At 37.1% G+C, this 21,384-nt stretch overlaps 1 protein-coding gene across 13 annotated transcripts in view; it reads left to right on the top strand.

Annotated features, from left to right (window-relative positions):
- LOC100062082 (S-adenosyl-L-methionine-dependent tRNA 4-demethylwyosine synthase TYW1) overlaps window positions 1–21,384 on the top strand; it is a 214,316-nt gene that overhangs the window by 119,879 nt on the left and 73,053 nt on the right. For 11 of the 13 annotated variants that reach the window (XR_011424631.1, XR_011424630.1, XM_070231776.1 and 8 more), the window contains one exon: window positions 2,379–2,514. Coding sequence is in view for 11 of the 13 variants with exons in the window: in XM_070231776.1 (XP_070087877.1) it covers window positions 2,379–2,514 (136 nt within the window). In the remaining 2 variants the exon portion in view is untranslated. Of the gene's footprint in view, window positions 1–2,378; window positions 2,515–3,106; window positions 4,126–21,384 lie in introns of those variants that run through there. The other 2 variants (XM_070231777.1, XM_023655524.2) reach the window with 1 other exon arrangement.

Genomic DNA, 21,384 nt, shown 5'->3' with positions numbered 1-21,384 from the left:
ATTTCTTACAAGCATAAATGTCTCTCCCTTTTCCCTTTCTATAGAGAGGGAAAAAGAGAGAGGGGTTTTTCTGTTCTATTACAATGCATTTCTATGTATGATCATTCTTAATTCAGAGATTTAAAATTAGCAGGATTAAGGGTCATCACAGTAATCATATCAAGATTCATTGGGCATTTTCACTGGGGATTGGGCTAAGGTTATATATCCCTTTTATTGTCCTTTTTAATTCTCCTCAGCAGCAATGTGAAAATCTCAGACACAGGAATTATTATGATGATTTTAAGGATATAACATTCTCTTGCTTTTTGCAAACTAAAATGATGCTATCTCTGTATAGACTGGAGATGGTCACATGCCCATGCTGGTAGTGTCATTGCCTGTCCTGAGGAATAGAGGCCAGTACTAGGCAGACGTAAGATCCTTGAGGCTCAGAAAATTTCTCCAAGATCCTTTTACTGCTTTTGAGTCCCTTAGGAATGAGCTCTATAATTCCTAGGGACTTTTCCTCTTCTTCATTCTTCCTCTGCTCCCTAGCAAGAGATCTATCAACTTCCTTGATAATAACGTCTCAGGCATTTAGTATTGACGGAAATTCCTCTTTGGTACTGTCATTGTCCAGGGCTTCCTTTTTCACAAATGATGGAGGTTTGTAAAATAACTATGGCTTTTGGAATTTACTGTTCATAATCTTAAGTAGTTATGGAGGCATAGTGAAAAGGTCAGACCAGTTCCCATTTTGCATCAGGCAGCTGTATGACAAAGTCCTGTAAGTATGAGAAGGTGATAGCCAGCAGTATCCATTAAGACAATCTTTTCATTTTTTTATAATGTAAAGTCCAGTTACGGTAGCATAGCGAGTCTATTTTTAAAGAGGCCGCCAGCAAAAGGGGTGATGAGACACTGCTCCTATTACAGTATGCTGTTATTTTGCATTTTCAGTAGTCGATATCCTTTGCTCAGTAGTGACACGTTACTGAACTTTTAAGGATTCCCTTTGTGTGTTAGTGTTGGAGAGGGATTAAAGCAATGAGAATCTGCCAATATTTTAATCTCTTCTTTCCTAATTTTGGTCAGAGTTTCTCCAGTTTTACTAACTTGGGGTTTAGACTCTTCTGATTTTTTTATATGTTACTAAGCCAGACCATTACGAACATTTGTTTGGCCTGTATGCCCTTAAAAGTTCTGTCAGCTGAGGTCAACAATATCAACTACAAAAAAAGTAGCTTTAAGTGTCTGCCCGTATGGCTGGATAAAAAGAAAAATATGGTTCTTGTCCTTCAAGATCTTACACTCGAAAGATTGATAACACTGATTCTGATAGAAAAAGTACGTAAACCACTTTGATGGTGAATTTTATGGCATGTGAATTATATCTCAGGTTTTAAAAGTGTATAGACTTTGAAGCAAAAAAAATGCATGAATAGCATTCTAGGAGTAAATACAAATTGTGGAATAGTTATAGTAAATTAATAGTGGGAGAATTTGGTCAGAGGATTGTTAAGGAGGAATTTCTTCTTTCTAGATCTAAATTCGTTGAAGAGAATGAATTATGAGACCCATTTGAAGGGAGAACAGAGAGGCTTTGGAAGAAGTACAATCTGGGCTTAAAACGTAACTGGCAAGAAATCTAATAGATAAGAATGACATTGTGAAATGAGTCAATGAATTTGAGAAAAGTGAAAAATGAGTGGTATGCATGGGTACTTATTAAGAAGGCAAAGAAAAATAAGAATCTGCAGCATACATTTTTCTTCTGGGGGATGGTCGTTTGTAAGTTCTTGATTGCTGTTCTAGCTCTGTGTTGCTTAAAGCTCCCTGAATGGGTCATTGTTTGCCCACACGAGGCTTCACTTTAAAACCACTCCTGCTCTCGGAGGCATAGGTGAGGCATTGCTGTGGCTTTGTGCCCTTCCAAGCAGCCTTGAGCTTTTTGGTTTTTTTCTTGTTCCTTAGAAAACTTCCAATGGGAGAGGGCTCATCAGCACAGACCCCACATGGTTGTGAGATTTCAGCTGTATAAGTCTTGAGTGGCAGAGTTTATGGAGAAACTTTGGTCTGAGACCCCGCTCTCATTGTGCTGAGCTAATGCTAGATCTTGTTTTATTTATTTTCCACTCAAACCTAGTGTTTGAAGAGGGATCAGTTTTAAGTAAGTGAATGTTTTCAGTTTATTAGGGATGGTGTCCAGTCATTTTTAAAAAAAACCATCTTGTCATGTTATTAAAATGATTGCTTCATTCTTCTGGGAGAAGTAGAAGCCTCTAGACCTAGTGAAATGTTTAATTACTACATCTATTACAGATTGTAAGTTTTTGGTCATGAAAAGCCTTACCTAGGCATAATTTGGTTTTTCTCTTTTTTTTTAAATTACCAAGGAATCTCAAGCCAGTTACCCAGCTATACGTCAGTGTAGATGCTAGCACCAAAGATAGCCTGAAGAAAATCGACCGCCCACTCTTCAAGGATTTCTGGCAAAGATTCCTCGATAGTTTAAAAGCCTTGGCAGCAAAGGTAAGAATTATGACATCTTTAAAAGGAAAAAAAAAAAAAGAAATAGAGGATGTTTTTTTCTTTTTAAAATAAAAAAGACAATAAAATCTTTAACCTTCTTTTTAGGCCTCCACTTTTATTATTCAATAAGTATTTATTGAGTTCCTCTTAAGTTTGTAGCATCTGTCTTATATATAATATTTGCATTACATGTATTTAGGGAGAGAGATACACATTCCCAAAGGTCATTAGTAAGACATGGTGAAGTAGCAGTACATAGCAACCCTAGAAGAGGTGTCAGCAAATTGTACATGTTTAAATATGAAGTTAATTTTCTTGAATTTCTAGAACAAAATTTCCTACCCAGTAAGGGTAAGGAACTCAGCCTTAGAATGTCCAAATTAAATGTCTTTTCCTGCAGACACTTGCTCCTTCTTATGTCTTCTCTTATGGCATACTTACTTTCCCTGTTCTTTTAGACCTTAAGTAACCTTCTGATTCTTCTTTTCCATTCGCCCCATATCTCAATGGATGGTATTTTCTGTTAGTTTTCTCTGCCTTCTTCTCTTGTAACCATTTCCCCTTTTCTGTTCTCTTTGCTTCTGCCCTGCAGTCCTTCCTGCTCTACCCAAATCTGACTATTACTGAGAATCACTACCGGAGCTTAAATAATGACTGTTTCCTGTTCCTAGTGGGATTGGAGAATCTGCAGGATGTTTCAAACATCCCAGGTGACTTTGATGTGCAACCAGATAAGGGTGTCACTGTCCCAGAAAACCTTCCTTTCTCTCTTTTGCCCAGCACTTACTTTGGCATTTCTAACCCCTCACTGTTTGGTTACAGTGAACGTTTTCAGACTCGTTGTTCATGATATTTCCCAGGAATACTATACTTCCCTGCTTATCTTGCAATTTCTACAACTGTGCCCAACACTTTCTCTAAGTCCTTGGTTATCTCCTCAGAGTCTAGACTATCCTTTCTTTCCATTTCTTTGACTTGTAGAAATTCTATGCACCCTTCCAGTCTCAGCTTCCTTCGTACCTCTACTGTGAAGCCTTTTCCAGTTGTAAATAACTGCCCCTTTCTCCCTTCCAAAGTATTTTATCTATAAAGTCATGAACCATATACCTTACGTTTTTGGTTAACGATGGACCGCACATACAACAGTGGTTCCATAAGATTAGTACCACGTAGCCTAGGTTTGTCGCAGGCTATTCCATCTAAGTTTGTCTAAGTACACTCTATGATGTTCACACAATGATGCAATCGGCTGAAGATGCATTTCTCAGAACATTTCCCCGTGGCTAAGTGACACATGACTGTAAATACACTTTATTTCTTCTGTTTTATCCTAGTTTCTCTCTCCCCAACTGAATTCCTTACTCATGTATGAATTCCACACAGTGTCTAGCACAGCACATTTCAGGATATTTGATAAATGTTTTAAAAGAATGAATAAATGGAAACTCACCATAGCTCTATAGTGTACAGTATACATTTTCTTGACTGTTCAGCTGATTAAATCTTGTTTTCTCCCCCTATTTTATGTTTGAGAAGACAAATCAAAGTCTTTTTTGGTGATTAACACTGACATTATGTAAGAAATACCAAATAAACATTACTTTAGTTTCTGATCTGTCTTGGATTATTTAGAAAGCTAGCAGGTTAGGTGCTTCTTGGGTTCCTAAAATTTCTTGATCTTAGAATTTCACCTTTAGCCATATCATCTTCACTTGTTGTTGAGGCAGGAGATAAAAATCATAAAAATCAGAATGGATTTTTATGTGAGTAAACAGCAGGAGTTGGCAATACCTGAGATTGTTATCTAGCATATGTTCTGTTTCAGAGTGTGGAAGATGAGAAGTAGGCATTAGTAGAATGGCTTAATAGCTTACTTTTTTTTTCGGCCAAAATTTTCCACAAAATGAATTCTTATCTTGAAGTTACAAGACTTTGGATGCCCAATTCAATTGTTAAGTACTCTGGGTTGACTCATTGACAGTAATGCCGTAACACAAAGTTCTACAGTATTTCTAACTTGTGAACTTCTTACATAACATTATTGTGTCCATGTAATTCTGATTGAAAGAGTTTCCTTGGGTTCTTTAAACTCTCTGCCTGTAGATTAGGACAGTTGCTCTCTAAGCATTTTTTAGCAGTTATAATTTTTGTTTCTCATTCTTGTATTGTTTATGTTGTCGTTTAAGAAAGATCTGTGGCAGGAACCTGTTCTTAAAATAGAAAGTTTTCGGTAACTCAAGTTATGTTATTTCCTTTTGAATATCTATTATTATTGGTGCAGTAGATGCTCTCAAAAAAGGTCTGTTTTACTGCTCTTGAACACTCAAAAATAAAGCACGTATGTTTTGACTATACTTACTAGCTAGGGTCACCCATATTACTATAATCTGATGAAATTTGAGTTTTTAAATGAAAGTGCTATTTCCAATAATTTAATTAGAATATCTTCTGTTACTTGTTTAGGCTTTTAGTATACCTGAACAAGGAAAGGTATTTGATGAGAGAGACTTTCTTGAACTTTATAAACAAAGAATTTTGATTTGCCCCGAGATTTTCAGCTTATTTATTAGCTAGTGCAACCCAAAGGACAGGAGGTGGCTTATTTTGTTTTTTTACCCTTGGCAAGTATAATGTTTACATTTCCAGTTCTTTATCCTCTGTCAAAATGTTCCTTTTCAAATATGAGGGGAGAAATATATTGGCACTTGAGTATGTGGGGCTAAAAAGTAATTCCATCTAAATAACAGCAAAAAAATGTGTTAGCTTCAATTTCGTTTCGTGACAGCTACTTGTGAAACAGTCATTTTCTTAAGAAAGAGAAATCCATCTTGTATAAGACAAACACTGCCTACCTTTGGCAGGAGACTTTTATCAGCAGTGTGACCAGGTGTGTTTCTGGTGGTACATTATTATGCCAAGTCAAAGATCCGGTAGGAAATTGAAGTAATTAATCCTTTTCCATGTTTAAGCAATAATACTGCTATTCTTGAAATCTCATTTGAAAAGAAAGAAATAATTCCATGCATTCCACATTCTTGGATATCAAAAATGAACACGAGCCCTCTTTGTACAGATGTGAGCATGCTCTGACCTGACATTATCGGAGTAACGTTGTTCTGTAGTTAAGAAGGGCTTGGTTAGTGAGATAGCTCTCTATCTAATATTTAAATAAACCAGTGTATCCATGTGGCCCACAATTTACAGATTAAAAAACACTTAATATTTGATGTTCTTATCTGTGATTATAAAAATATTACATGCTGATTATAGAAATTTGGGAGAAATAAAGAGAAATATAAAGAAGCAAAGAAAGAAGTTAAGTATAATTCCAGGACTTGGAGACAATTACTACTAACATTTTGAAGTACTTCTGTTTAATCCTGTGTATTTTACTTACAAAATGAGATCATATTGTACATATTTTTGCAACTACTTTTTATTTAAAATATCATGAACAACTATGTCAACTTGTCGCCGTAGATTAATTTTGCGTATTCTTGAACTTTTAAATTTATTTTTTTCTGCCTATTTCTGAATTTTATCCAAATGGAATCATTTATTATGTATTCTTTTGTGTCTGATTTTGTTTTTTTGCTCAGTATCATCTTGAGATTCCTCCATCACATTATATGTAACAGGTTTTTGTTCATTTTTACTGCTGTACAGCATAACAACAGATTATTTAGTGCTTCTGTCATTGATGGACATTTGAATTGTATTATGGTTTTGACTATTACAAATAATTTTTATGGACATTCTTTTTTTTTTTTTGAGGAAGATTAGCCCTGAGCTAACTGCTGCCAATCCTCCTCTTTTTGCTCAGGAATACTGGCCCTGAGCTAAGATCCATGCCCATTTTCCTCTATTTTATGTACTATGTACGGGACGCCTACCACGGCATGGCTTTTGCCAAGCGGTGTCATGTCCACACCCGGGATCTGAACCGGCGAACCCCGGGCCGCCGAGAAGCGGAACGTGCCAGCTTAACCACTGCGCCACTAAGCTGGTCCCCTGGACATTCTTGTATGTGTTTTTGGTGCACGTATACGTGCATTTCTATTGGGTATATACGTAGACTGGAATTGTAAGATTACAGGGTAAGTGTACGTCCCACTCTAGTAGACACTACCGGTTTTCCAAAGTAATTGTACCAGTTTATACTCCACTAGCAATGTGTGCGGGCTGGTTGTTCTACATTCTCACCTACCCTTGTTTGTTTTAATTTAGCCATCCTGGTGGTTGTTTAGTGGTATTTCACTGTAGTTTTAGTTTGCATTTCCTTGGTGAGTACGTTTTATGTTGAGTACCTTTGCAGATGCTTATTGGCCATTTGGATATCCTTTTTATGTGAATTGTGTGTTCAAATCTTTTGTTCCTTATTTATTTAGATTATTGTAATTTTCTTACTGATTTGTAGACATTTTAAAATATATTCTGGATCCAAGTGCTTTATCAGATACATGTGCTGAAGTTGTCTTCTCCCAGTCTGTCTTTGCCTGTTTACTCTTAATAATATCTTTTGATAGGCGGGAGTTCTTCCTTTTAACAAAATCCAATTTATCAATTTTTAAAAGTTTTATGGTTAGTACTTTACATGTCCTATTTATGCAATCTTTGCCTACCGCAAGTTCATGAAGATATTTTCTTATTTTTTTTGTAAAAGCTTATTTTTTCTTTCACATTTGGGTTTATGAGCCATCTCAAATTAGTTTTTATATATGGCATAAGAGAGCAAGTCTGGGTTAATTTTAAATTTTGAAATCTGTTAGTATAAGTCTTCTAGCTTCTTTCTTTACAATCTAGTAATCTTTGTCCTTTGTGAGTCTTGCCTTTAGTAACATGCTTAAAAAGTCCTCGTCCACCTCTCCTAGTTTATAAAAATATTTATGTATATTTTCCTGTTCTTTCATTGCACAATTAAAAAAAATTTAGCTCTTTAATCCAATTAGGATATAATTTAGTATTCATTTTTATTTAGTTATTCAGTACCACTTATTGAACGATCTATTTTTTATGCAATGATTTGATAAGCCACTTTTAGTATAGACTGGAGCATATATTTATACCAGTCCATTCCAAGAAGATGCTGTAGGTGTTGATTTTGAACTTTTTTCCATTAACAGTGTGTCATAGACATCTTTCTGCAGTAGTAAATACACCACTACAGCACCGTTCTTATTGTGTGGGTTATTTCTTATTCTATGGATATAACAATTTAGTTTATGGGTCTTTGGTGGCCTTCTCTGAGTCGCTCCTGCTCCCTCTCCCTCAGTCTGTATCAGCACTTATGTGCAGATGGTGCCTTGTGCTTTCTTTGAACACTTCTTCCCAACACTTACCAAGGTTGGTTGTGATTGCTTAGTTCCCTGTTTCTTCTTGTGAACTGAAAGGTCCCTGAGAGAAGGCACGGTATACGTCATGTCTTTTTTGCTCACTGTGGTATCCCCAGCTCTTATCACAGTATGAAAGAATTGCCACATGATAAATGTTTGGTGAACGAAAAAATTGGATTTGTCCACTCCTCTCTTGACATATATTTAGTTTCCCAACAATCTGTCTTGTGTAGTAAGGAGCTTGGGATTTTGAAATAAGACTACCCAGGTTTGAATCCTGTCTCCTACCATTTCTTGGCTGTATTCTATTGGGCAAGGGACTCAGTTTTCTCATCTGTAAAATGGGGTTAATAACAGTGCCTGCCTCATAAGATCTAGATAGAAACATCTGAAAACATCATGGGGTACTTGTGTTTAAATTTTAAAATATATTGTCTCTATCACTAATTTTGTATGTATGATTAAATATTTTGGATATATAAAAAGATATAATAAATAAGATGGTAAATGCCAATGTAATTACCACCTAACTTAAGAAATAAAATATTATAAATTTTTTGCAGTCGCTGTGAGCCTCTTTGCTATCATATTTCCTTTCCTTCCCTCTCTTTCAGAGGTCATTAGTATTCTGTATTTGGTGCTTATCATTCCATGCTGTTTATATACTTCACTCTGTATTTACAACTCCATAAACAACAGAGCTGTTTTCCATATTTTAAATCTGTACATAATAGTATCATCCTATATGTATCGTTCTGCAACTTGGGTTTTTTTTGATCATTTAAAAAATTTTTTAAACATTTTAACAGTTTTTACATGTGCAGTTCAGTGGCATTAAATACATTCACATTGTTTTGCAACCATCACCACCATCTACTTCCAGAACTTTTTCATCTTCCCAAACTGAAACTACATACCCATTTATAATAACTCTCCATTCTCCACTTTCTACAACTTATTTTTCTTTGTTTAATGTTGTGTTTGTTAGATTTACTCATGTCGATACATTTAGTTTTTGAGACATTGTGACTGCTATATAGCATTTCATCCTATAGATATTCCACAGTGTATTATTCATTCTCCTATGTTTGGGCATTTGGGTTTTTCTGAGGTTTTCAACTCTGCAATGAACATTATTGAAAGTGTCTCTTTGTGTACATGTGTAGTAATTTCTTTAAGGTTCATACCTAGGGGTGGAAATTGCTGGATTGTAGGATATTCACATCTTCAACTTAACTAGATTTTTTCAAAGTACTCAGGAGAGTGGCTATACTTTGGAGACTAGTGTACTAGAGTTTCCATTTTCTATCCTCACAAATGTGTGGTATTGTTAGCTTTTAAATTTTGCCAGTCTGATGGATGTGACTTGGTATCTATTTGTGGTTTTATTTTGCATTCCTCTAATTAGTGGGGTGAGCATCTTTTCATGTTTTGGGCCATTCTTTTAATCGCCTTTCCATACCTTGCCCATTTTTCCATTGGTTGTTTGTATTTTATATTTATTTTTATTTCTTTCTTTATTATTTATTATATTTTATATTTATTTGTTTATTTTTTTAGGATTTGTTCTTTCTGTCTGTAATATTCTTTCCCTAACATTGGGGGGTTTGTTTTCTCACTTTCTTCAAGACTCCATTCAAATATTACCTTCTCAGGGAGTTACCCCCGACCATCCCTTGTAGAATAGTACTCCTCCTCGGCAGCATTCCTATCCCTCTTCCCTGCCTGTTTTTTCCATAGCGCATATCACCACCTGACTTGTGTGTTTATTGTCTGTCTCTTCCCCAACTCCAGTGTAAGCTTGTGAGAGGAGGGATGTTGTCTCGTTCACTGCTATATCCTCAGTGCCTATGATAGTACTTTGCCTGTAGTATGCATTTAATAAATATTTATAGAATGAATGTAAGAATGCACGTATGCAGGGATTCAGGTTTCCAGAAATGATTACCTCCACCCCGGGCTATTAGAATAAACAAGCGCTAAAAGATAATAAAAAGATACCATTTATCTGAACAACTTTGTGCACCTCAGCAGGATGAATGCATCCAGCTTGTCAGAGAATCTAGGGAAAAGCAGAAAAGCTTTCTGCTAGGCCAGAAAACTAAAGTCGACAAAGATCATAGGTAACCATTCTTAATTCTATCGATCTCCCCTCAGCAATGACCCCCATCCCCCACAATTGGATAGAAACTCCTTAGAACCATGGAAATGGAGAGACAAATGTTCTGTGTCTATGTTTCTTTTTTTTTTTAACTTGAGATGTTTATATACCATAAAATTCTCCTAGAGTGTACAATTCAGTGATTTTTGGTATATTTACAAAGTTGTTCAGCCACCACTACTATTTAATTCCAGAACATTTTCATCACCCTAACCAAATTTCTTTTTGATTTATAATGTTAAAACTTTTTTTTTTTTAAAGGCTTTACATGCTTAGTTCTCCAACTAACTGTGTTTCTCTGTAAAGTGTGTACTACATTTCAGGGCTGCTCCTCCTCCAGGGTCTGGCCAGCAAACCCACCCAGTCTAGTCCTGTTTTCTTATTTTTCTAAAGGTTTTTTGGTTGAGAATTGGTTGGTTCAAGTAAACTCCTTCTTCCACCACTTTTTAGAGTGAAAGATGCTAAAACTAAAGGTTATTCTAAGCAAGTCCTCAGAATTCCTACTCTCTTGCAGTTAATGCCTTATTTATTGTTACTGTCTTCTAAGACTAAGACTTTTTCTTCATCTCTTTCTAGGAATATTACAAAATATTCCTAACTTCACTTTTTTTGGAATATATTTGATAGTCCTGCCTAACAGGAAATGGTAAAGAGCTCTTTGCTAGTTCCACTGGGTGAAATGCTCCTAAACCCACATAAGAGGAATTCAAGCTTAGTAGTGAGTGGAATGGTTCGACACTACATTGCCAGTTTAAACAAGGCCTCTGGAAGTCATTGTTGTCTGACTTAGTGTGCGTGGCTGAACATTCCAGCTTCCCCGTTGGATAGATTTGTATGTCTGGAGGTATGGATTGAGACTCAGCCTTAAAAAAAATCCTTGAGGTGGCCTATGGGAGGAATCCATAAAGCCCCCCTGCATCAGGCATTTTCATCACTGTGGTGCTTAAATAAGTGCTTCCCTAAAGAGGCATCACAGCCACTGCTGAAAACAACCTTATCTTAGCAGCAGAGAGAGGCCCACACTCTCACCCCATGCTCCTCTTCCTCTTGATCTCAGGGTATTGAGAAATAAGTTTAGACCAAGAAACCTGGGAGATGGCCGCTGATGTGGGATAGACCTTGTGTTAAATGGTTGAAGTGGCTTTCTGAGAAAGGCGCTGGGCAGCTACCTCATTGTGGCCGAGGGATTGCTTTGGAGTTCCACCCTAACCAGGACAGCCTGTTCTGTGGAGCCTTGGCTTTCATGAGGCTTGGTTCTAGAGCAGGTGTAGCCACTTCTGAATCTAAGAGGGAGATAAATAAAATCATATGTGATCTTCTGGGCCAAGATATCACCATTGCTTGTTAATACCCTTCTGTATTTACTTCTGGATTCTGCAGACCTCCTAGTGTGGGCTACCCTAGAGCAGCCATGGCGCCTTGCTTCATATGAACCCTAGGAAATGTACCATATTTAGCCAAGGCATCCATATGGTACCAAACAGGGAATGTGGGGCAATGAACCTGGTAGGCCCCCTGGGCAATCAAGCACATCCAGTGATTTCTGAGAATCTCTGGATGCTCCTGGCAGATCATCCTGCGTTTGTCCAAACTGAACACTTTGGTAGACCTTCTAAAGAGAGGGCTTTGTCTTAGTCTCCAGCTGTTGATCTCAGTTGAAAGTGATCAAGGAATTCTGACAAGGATAGATTGCATACAGTTGTCCTTAGCCAAAAGCAAAAGCTGTCAGGGTACATAAATGGGGAAGCAAGGGCAGGGTAGTTCTCGGCTAATTCAGTCACTACATCCTGGTTTGTGTGAACTACACTTAGGTAGCTCTGTTTGGATGTACTCCACTGCATGCAGGCTTGGCTCTAACCCTGGCCATCTTGTACCTGGCAGAATGCTCTCCAGTGGGCCATGTTCAAGGTGGGGAAGGATGGAAGAGGTTATTAGGAAGAATGATAGTTGGATGCCCTTGTCATAATATGCTCCTTTGCTGTTAAGATTCGATCCTGATTGTCAACATTGATAATACTAGCAAGACAATGAGGTAGATCCATGCGATTGCGTGGCCTACAGCACTCTTTTGACAGCTTTCTGACTGGGGTGCCTGTGCTCTGGAGCCACACTGTCTGTGTTTGAATGTTAGCTTTGCCTCTTAGAGCTTTGTGATCTTAGGCAGCGTCCCTTTGCTTCAATTCTTCATCTGTAAAGTGGGGATAATAGAGCACCTACCTTCTAGGATTGTTGTGAGGATTAAATGAGTTATAATGGAAAGTGCTTACTGGAATGGCCTGAAACACAGAGTAAGATCTAATAAATAACTTACTTAGAACTCTCCAAAATGGTTTAATGAAAATTTATAATCTATATTTCATGTTGAGGACTTTATATGTCCTGAATTTTAAAAATACGTATTCTTTTAAATAAAAAATTATTCAGTGAAAACATTGACTTGAATTTATATCTATTTTGGATACGTACATTTTAAAGCATTCTGTTTACCTGGTCCCTCTGCTTTGAATGTTTATTCTCAAGATCGGAAAGAAGCTTTTTTTTTCCACTCGGTAACTCTAGGCCAGAGAAATTCAGTGCGTGAGGAAGATTCTGAAAAGAGTTTTGATGCAAATATCTGCAGTACTTAATCTTCCCTATTGCCTTATTACTTCAGTGTGTAATTATGTGTGGATCTTTTTTTACTTGTTTTAAAATGGAGCAAATATTTGTAATACTTGAAGCAAATGTATAGAGACACGCACACACGTATGTATGTATACACGAGTATGTGCATATGTATATTTTTTGTGGTATCTCCATATTTATGTGTATGTGATATCTCCAGATAAAAAATTTAAGTCCCAAAACTCTAGAAACTGTAATGCCCACCATATGAAAAAAAGGTACATTTCTCTCTTAGAATTATCTCCCTTGTGAATCATCATTTTGCTTCATGATCTGTTAATGTAAGAGGAAAAAGAGCTCTTGTTCTTTGCCTTTAGACTTTATAAAATACTAGTCAAGGGGCTGGCCCCGTGGCCGAGTGGTTAAGTTTGCGCGCTCCGCTGCAGGCGGCCCAGTGTTTCGTTAGTTCGAATCCTGGGCGCGGACATGGCACTGCTCATCAGACCACGCTGAGGCAGCGTCCCACATGCCACAACTAGAAGAACCCACAACGAAGAATACACAAGTATGTACCGGGGGGCTTTGGGGATAAAAAGGAAAAAATAAAATCTTTAAAAAAAAAAAAAAAATACTAGTCAAGCCCTTCGTTTCTTTCCTTGAATTTTTTCTGTTATGTAATGATGTGTTTTGGGATAGGGACAGTTTGAAAAAAAGATTTTTAAATTATATTTTAAAATAAAGCGAATAAAGTTAGTAAAGTTTAAAAAGTACTAAACTGTTTTAAACTTAATGAAAATACTACTACCAATCATTAAGAAAAAGACCGATAAACCAATAGAAAAATAAGCAAAAGATACAAACCCTTAATGGAAAATGAAATACAAATGGCCCTTAAATATAGATAAAAATATCAGTGAGGATAGGTGGAAGTTAACATACAGACAAAGAGAACTGCTCGGTGGTTACCAGGGGAAAGGGGGCTGGGGAAGGGCACAAAGGGTGAAGTGATGTACCTACAACATGACTAACAATAATGTACAATTGAAATTTCACAAGGTTGTAAATTCATAAGCTTAATTAAAAAAAAAACTTTGTAGCTGAACATACATTTTATGTTACTCTATTTGGTCCTATGATCTATCACTAAAATAAATGCATTTTCAATTGATAATCAAGTTACCATGAGTATATTGAATTCAAAACTGCCCTAGGGTCAAGTGCAAATTTTGTAATAAAAGAAGATATTTATAAGCAAAACAAAAATTAGTGAGGAAACATGTCCTCTCATACATCTCTGGTGAGAATATAAATCGATACAACTTCATCTGTGAAGGACAATTTTATCGTATCTACCGAAATAAAAATGCATGTGCCCTTTGAGCGAGTGGTTCATGTTTAGTAATTTACCCTGAGACATACTTACATCCACATAGAGTAGAGTATATACAAGATTATTCGTTGTGACATTATTTATAATAGCAAAAGATTGGAAGCAAATGAAATATCCTTCAGTAGAGAGCCAGTAAATTATGGTGCAGCCACACAGTTGAGTTCTTTATGATCTGAATGTTTGGAGGTGCAGGGAGATCTTTGGCTCTTATCCTCTTTGTACACTTTCAGTGTTACTTATTTTTAGAAAGGATAACCATCAGAAGCTGCCCCGGGAAGATAATTTTTCTAGGGAAAAGAATTATAAATACCGTTTTATATTCTTCTTTCTAGTATTAACAGTCATTACTGAAGCTTGTGTAAAGCAGAGAAGGTACTATAGAAGCTAAAAAGCCCCTAGCAGAGAGCAGAAATTTGTGAATCAGATCATGGAGGGTTGTGGAAAGTACAACATGTTAATTGTCTCATGTACAAACATTTTTATCTTGAGCTCGTGTTTCTTCAACATTACGTATAGTTGTTTTTCCTAAATATTCTAACCAACACATAAGATAATTTCCCAAGACTTATGCTCGTAATCGGTCATCTTAAACTTTTTTTTTTTCCTTGAGGAAGATTGTTGCTGAGCTTACATCTGTACCAGTTTTCCTCTATTTTGTATGTGGGATGCAGCCACAGCATGGCTTGATGAGCAGTATGTAGGTCTGCGCCCAGAATCCAAACCCGTGAACCCTGGGCCGTGGAAGCAGAGTGGGCGAACTTAACCACTACGCCACCCGGGCAGCACCTTAATCATGTTATTTGGTCACCATTTGGTACAATGTTTACTGAGAAACTTGACTTCCTTCATATTCCATCTCTAATTTTGTTGGTTGATAGGTTTGTTACCCTTTAGAAGCTTTCAGGCAGTGGTTTTTCTTGCAGTTAGTGTTTAGAGAGAGTATTTGACTGGAACCCCAAGGAGGTCTTTCCAGCTCTCAGAAAGTGAGCATAGTGGAGATATCTGACACCACAGTGGTATCATACCAGCTACGTGACCTTGTCTAAACTACTGAACTCCTGCAAAGCCTTTGCTTCTTCACCACCTAAGTGGGGTTAAGAGAAGTTCCTAACATGCCAGATTATGTTTAAGGATTAAATGGTGTAACACATATCTAACTCTTAGTACACTGGTTGGCACATGGCTCAATAATGTTAGTGCTGTTATTGATAAAATTAGTTTGGACTTAAATAGTGATCATTTGTCTCTTAGAATAATTTTTGGTTACAAATGATTCTCAACATTTTGGAAACTTTGTTGTTACTGTATTTATTTCAGCTACCTCTTACTTTGAGCTTATTATATTTCAAGTTCTGTTCTAGGCTCAGGGATATAATTACAACTAGGATGTGGTCCATGCCGTAGAGGAATTGCAGTCTTCTGGGGACAAATCGACAGTTTCAGTATGAGGTGACAAGTGCTGGGGTAGGAGTATGCACAAGGGCTACAAGAGCATAAGGAGAGACACTGGGATCAGAGGAGGCTTCCTGCAAGAGGGGACAGCTAAACTGACTTAACCATCAGTTATTACTTAATGCATAATCCACTCATCAGATATAAACTGAAAATGTGAATGATGTGGAGTTAAAAGTAAGCTTCCCTCCAGCCCTCGTCTCCCAGCTGCCCAGTGCTCCTTGAGAGCTACCACTGATTCCTAAGGTGCATTCCCAGTGCGAAACAGGAGCAGAGCCTGGAGATAGGAAAAGCATGAGTGACTTGTTAATTCAGTTCTACTGGAATCCAAGAGCAAGGTGGTGGGCTGGGGTGAGGGATGGAATGACAAGAGTGTTGGGAAGCAGATTCCTCAACTGTGGTAAAAAACAGATCCATACTACTCAAAAAATGACAAATGGTCTTAAAAATCTATCCACAGGTTAATAGTACCTACCACAACACAGAATTTTTTAAAAATCTGTTAAAATAATTCTGTGCTTCTAAAAACACTCAGTCATTTGAAGCTGAAAAAGCCTTTGTTCTTTTTTTTGAGGAAGATTAGCCCTGAGCTAACATCTGCTGCCAATCCTCCTCTTTTTGCTGAGGAAGACTGGCCCTGAGCTAACATCCATGTCCATCTTCCTCTACTTTATATGTGGGATGCCTGCTACAGCAGGCATGTTTGCACCCAGGATCCAAACCGGTGGACCCCAGGCCGCCAAAGTGGAATCTGTCAACTTAACTGCTGCACCACCAGGCTGGCCCCTGATAAAGCATTTTTTAATGTATGTCGTAATTAGATACTTTTTAACTTAAAAACTGTGTTGAACAAAAATATTCTAATAGTTGTTTAACTCTGGGGTCATGGTACTATTTTAACATGTTTTTCAGTTTCCATTAAAAATAAACAAAATATGATAACATTAGAGAAGAACATTTGTATTTTATCTTTAAGGTTTGCTGTAATGCTATATAGTTCATTAATGTAGGACTAGATAATTTATTCAGTAGAAATTTCTAGAAATTGATGGTCTAAACAACCAATACACAGAGTAGTGTCTGTTTTAGGTGGATGACTTTCAGCGCCAAAGTGTTTTTCCATTTGCGAAAGTGTCTTTTACATGAAGCTTGCTGTATATTAAGGTCAACCCTGAGTAGATTTTGGTTTGAATAACAGTGAATAGTAGTGACACAACTCAAAAAATGAGAAATGGTTTTAAAGATCTAGCTATCCCCAACTTAGTAAGGTTTTTATCTACTCTTGACCTTCAGTTCATATATCATCAGATTGTCTGAAGGATGTAGGAAAAGATATCTCTTCCAAATGCAGGCATACCCCACAGACCATCTCCCTGTAGGTTATTGGTTTCCAAGTAGAACACCTTTTTGTTTTTGATATCCAAATTTCATATAGCATAGAAGTCTTTCAATACAGTGTTTTCAATTGATATTTACAAGGGCAAAATTTATATTTATTTTCCAAAACTTAATACGGCTTTCAAAACAAAACAAGATGCAAGAAAAGTCTTGACATGCCAAATACAATCATCAGATTCAGGTGTAGATGATTTGAAAAGCTCTCCAGGTGTCGTCTGAGGGGGATTTCCTTCTGAGCACTGAGAAAGGCCACTTTCCTTGACTGAGCAGCTGCTGGTAACCTTGTTTGTTTGTTTGCTTTCAGTTGTTAAATCAGAAGTAGTGTTTACAGACTAACACAATAGTTGTTACATTTGGGGGCATTTTACCCTGTTTTAGTTTCGTTTTAAGAAAGTCTTTGGAGGTTTTCAGTTGATATGTAACACATTTTAATTTTTCCCGTTTAAAATATTGGGAAATATGCTTCACTTAGCATTTTTATACATAATATTAGATTTGAGGAACAGATTATGCTCTTAACTGGGAGATGCCTGTGTTACTACTGTTTCATCACTTTTAATTAACCAGTGATATGATGGCTCTTGAAATGTATTGGATATGTGTTTCCTGTGGTCCTTTTTTCTGGTTGTCTTTCTGCTACCTACTATATTTTAAGTTGCATTTTTCAAATTTATAGTATTCAAGGAAGCACTACTTATATTCTCTTTTATTATGTTTTTAGTTCTTATTTAGGCATAATCTTGAGTTTTGGGTACATAGTTGTAATCATACTATATGTGTAACTTCATCTCCTTTGTAATGGAAGTGTTTTTCCATTCTGTGATATAATCTTGCTCTGTTATTTACCAATAATGATGGATTGCCTTCCTCTAATATTTATCAATTTTCCCTTGTATGTTTACTTTGATTATTATTCCCTCTTATGTGTGATGAAATTTCATATACTGGACTGTAAACAAATGTTTAAAAGATCTAAACTGCACAGACTACGTTAATTTGTTCAGCAAATATTTATTGAGTGCTTATATTTGGTAAGGATTCTTCTAGTCATTGGGAATTAGTGAATAAGGGACATAAGGCCCCTGTTCTCTGGTAGGAGAGACAGAAAATAAATAAATGAAGATATGCCAGTTATAGGCCACTGAACACAATGTGGCAAGACCAATAAAAGTTTAAACAAAGCCCAATCACTTGGTAATTCAGAAGAATAACTTTTAATTTTCATTAGGTAAAAGAACATCAAAACTACAATTACAGGTATTTGTAAAATAGTGAAAATCAGAATACTACATAACAATATCCAGAATTGAACCAATGGTGAACTGTATCACTTGGGATTCAGATTAGCTGCATATGACAGAGATCCTCAAATAGTGAGTGGGATAATCAAGTTAGAAATACCTTTTCTTCTAATGTCACAGAAGCCCAAATATAGATGAACCGAGAGTTGATATGGTGAACCAAGGGCTGTGAAATAATAGAAAACACATGTATTGGTCTGTGTCCCCACTTCCTGGCACAGAGCTCCTGAAACCTTTGTCATTTCCTAAGTGATCAGAGCACTAAGAAAATCTTTTGTTCTAATATTTGGTCTTTGACCCTGGTTCCTGACACAAAGCTGCTAAATCCCTTGGAATTTCCTTTCCTGGGTGATAGGAGTGTCTTTTATTCTAATGTGCTGACTCTTGGTGGGCTGCTGGTTGGGGGTTGGTCATCAGAAAGACCAAGCCTTGATTAGAAGCTTGGAATTTAACAGCCCTATTCCATATCCTCCAGGAAGGAGACGGGGGCTAGAAATTGAGTTAGTGATCAATCATGCCTACATGATGAAACCTCCATAAAAGTTCCAAAGGTACAGGGTTCAGGGGGCTTCCGGGTCACCAAACACATGGAGGTGCAGGGAAAGTGATGCACCTGGAGAAGGCATGGGAGCTCCTCACCCTTTCCCACATACCTTGCCCTACACCCCTCTTCCATGTGGATGTTCATCTGTATCCTTTATCATATCCTTTTATAATGGACTAACAGAAACAAGTAAACTGTTTTTCTGAGCTCGGTGAGCTGCTCTACCAAATTAATTGAACCCAAGGAGGTCGTGGGAATCTCTGACTTAGAGCTCATCAATCAGCAGCACGGTAACAACTTGGACTTGCAGTTGGCATCCGAAGTGGAGGTGGGAGCAGTCTTGTGGGGCTGAGCCCTTAATCTGTGAGATCTGTCACTGTCTCCAGGTAGATACTGTCAGAATTGAGTCATATTATAGGATACAGCTGGTATCACATAATTGCTTGGTATGGGAAAAACTCCCACAGATCTGGGGTTGGAAGTATAGTGAATGTGGTAGTAGTGTGAGAGTAAAGGAGAGACAGTGAATTTTTCCTTCACAGTGGCTTCACAGTGTCATCAGAGACCCAGGTTCCTGTCTTTCTCCTCTGGCATTCAACATGTGACTTTCATTCTAAAGTTAACCCCGTGGTCCAAACTGTTTGCTAGAGCTCCAGCCATCATCTTGGCATTCCAGCCTTCATTTTGAGCAGGCAGTGCAAGGATGGGTACAGGAAGGGTACATCTTCTTCCTTTTAAGATGATTTGCATAACTCTTCCATTTACGTCTTGTTGGCCAGGACTTAGTTCCTTAGCTATATCCTGGTCAGGGAGGCTAGGAAATCTATTCTTTTAGCTGAGTGTACTGTTGTCCCCAAATAGTTCAGACATTCTGCTTATAAGGAAGACAGGGAGAGAATGGGTATTGGTTGGCAACTAGCAATCTACCATCAATGAACTAAGCATTAAATTCAAATGTTAGACAAATAACAGCAAAGTAAGCCTATTAGGAAGAAGGAAATAAGGTAAAAGAAGAAGTCTATTAATTTTGGGGGGAAAACTCCCAAATATTGGACATATAAAAGATTACTGATGCCCATTACCAAAGTAATCTCAATGGTTTGGTGGAGACAGAAGGCAGATTGTATAATGTTTGCAAGAAGGACAGAGAACAAGTGAGGTCTTGGAGGGAGACAGAAGGGCTTTGGGGTTTGTTTAGGGGCTGTCATTTATTGCTTGGTTTGAAGTAGAGGAGGCTTGAACATGAACGTGTGGGTAGAGAAGAACATGTAAGAGATACTTGATCTTTATTTATCTTGGATAGAGGTATGTTTTATTTCTGATTTCTAGGATAGTGATTTCATTAGTGCCTCAGGATTCTTGAGTTACTGTGATGTATATGTTATTAAAAATAAATAATATTCTTTATACTCCTTCAGCACAGTATTTTTAGTAAGATTTAAAAAAAAATAGTGATAGTCCTGGACACCAAATTGGAACTAAGATCACCTAATAAGGCTTATTTGAGAGGAAGAGTTATTTGTCCTCGTGTGCAGGGATCATGGATTTTCACCCGGCAAAGGCTTGAGGGGGGATGCTCCAGGGGTGCCCAGGTGGTTTGAACAGATGTTTTCAAAAATGACCACCACTCTCAACTTGTTTTTACCTATATTTACTTTAAAATTTCAAATAGCATTAAAGGAAAATTTTCATGTGTATCAGAAGTGGTTTCGAGTTAACAATGATTGAAACTTACTGCCACAAATGGGTGTCAAGGAAGTCATCAGCCGCTCATCACTAAGAGACCAGTGGGCATTTTTTCCTGCCTCCTCAGAGAGTTCATCCTCTTTAATTCTTCCAAATGCAATCAGTCAAGGCCATTCATCTCAAGCCTTATTTGAAAAATTTTAGCTTAGGTATTGCCATTTTGGAGATTAGAATTGAACCTTTTTATGAGAATCATTGTTTTTGATTTATGAAAAGAGTTTGGAGGAAAAGAAAATTGAAAAGAATGGTCAGAAACTAATTTCTTTTGCTTACTAAAACTAGAAAGAAGGAAGTACTTTCTCAAATTGACATTTGAAGATCCTTATTAGTGCATTAGGGAAATGAAGATAGTGGAAACTGTGGGTTCTGTTTGATTTATGGCAACGTGAAGATAACTTGCTCCTTTGACGTAGCGCATAAGAAGCTAGTGGCAAATACTTATTTGCCACCTTCATAGGAATAAAAAAATTATGTCATTAGTTCCTTCATAGTCTGAAATGTTAGATTGAAATAAACAACATTTATATTCAGCCAATTGCACCTTCATTTCATCCAGCCACATAGTGGGGGAAGAATGTGTTTTGCCTGTGACAAGTTTGAAGGGTTAAAAAAAACCCATGTAAATAGAATTGAACAACCCTTGGAGTTTATTTCCACCAGTTTCAGAGTCTTTCTGGTGAGATGTCTTCTAGCTTTGGAGTTTGTGAAAAAAGAAAAAAAAAAAAAGGCAACCAAAAACACTTCTCTGCCTATATTAAATGTCAGTCATCTTCTTCTAACTATGAACCGCATCTCAAGATTTCGGGAGACCCTGACCTGGTACAGTGATTGAAGGAAGCTTCCATTTTATGTTACCCTAAAGAGCATTTCTATTTTTCCTGTTCCTGGCTCATGAGAGAAGATTATCGTCTTTTGACTTTTTATACTTTGAAGAATCTCTG

The sequence above is a fragment of the Equus caballus genome, chromosome 13 (genome assembly GCF_041296265.1).
Source record: "Equus caballus isolate H_3958 breed thoroughbred chromosome 13, TB-T2T, whole genome shotgun sequence".
Lineage (NCBI taxonomy): Eukaryota > Metazoa > Chordata > Mammalia > Perissodactyla > Equidae > Equus > Equus caballus.
Note: the sequence above shows the minus strand (reverse complement) of the source record. Positions and strands in the feature narration are given on the sequence as shown.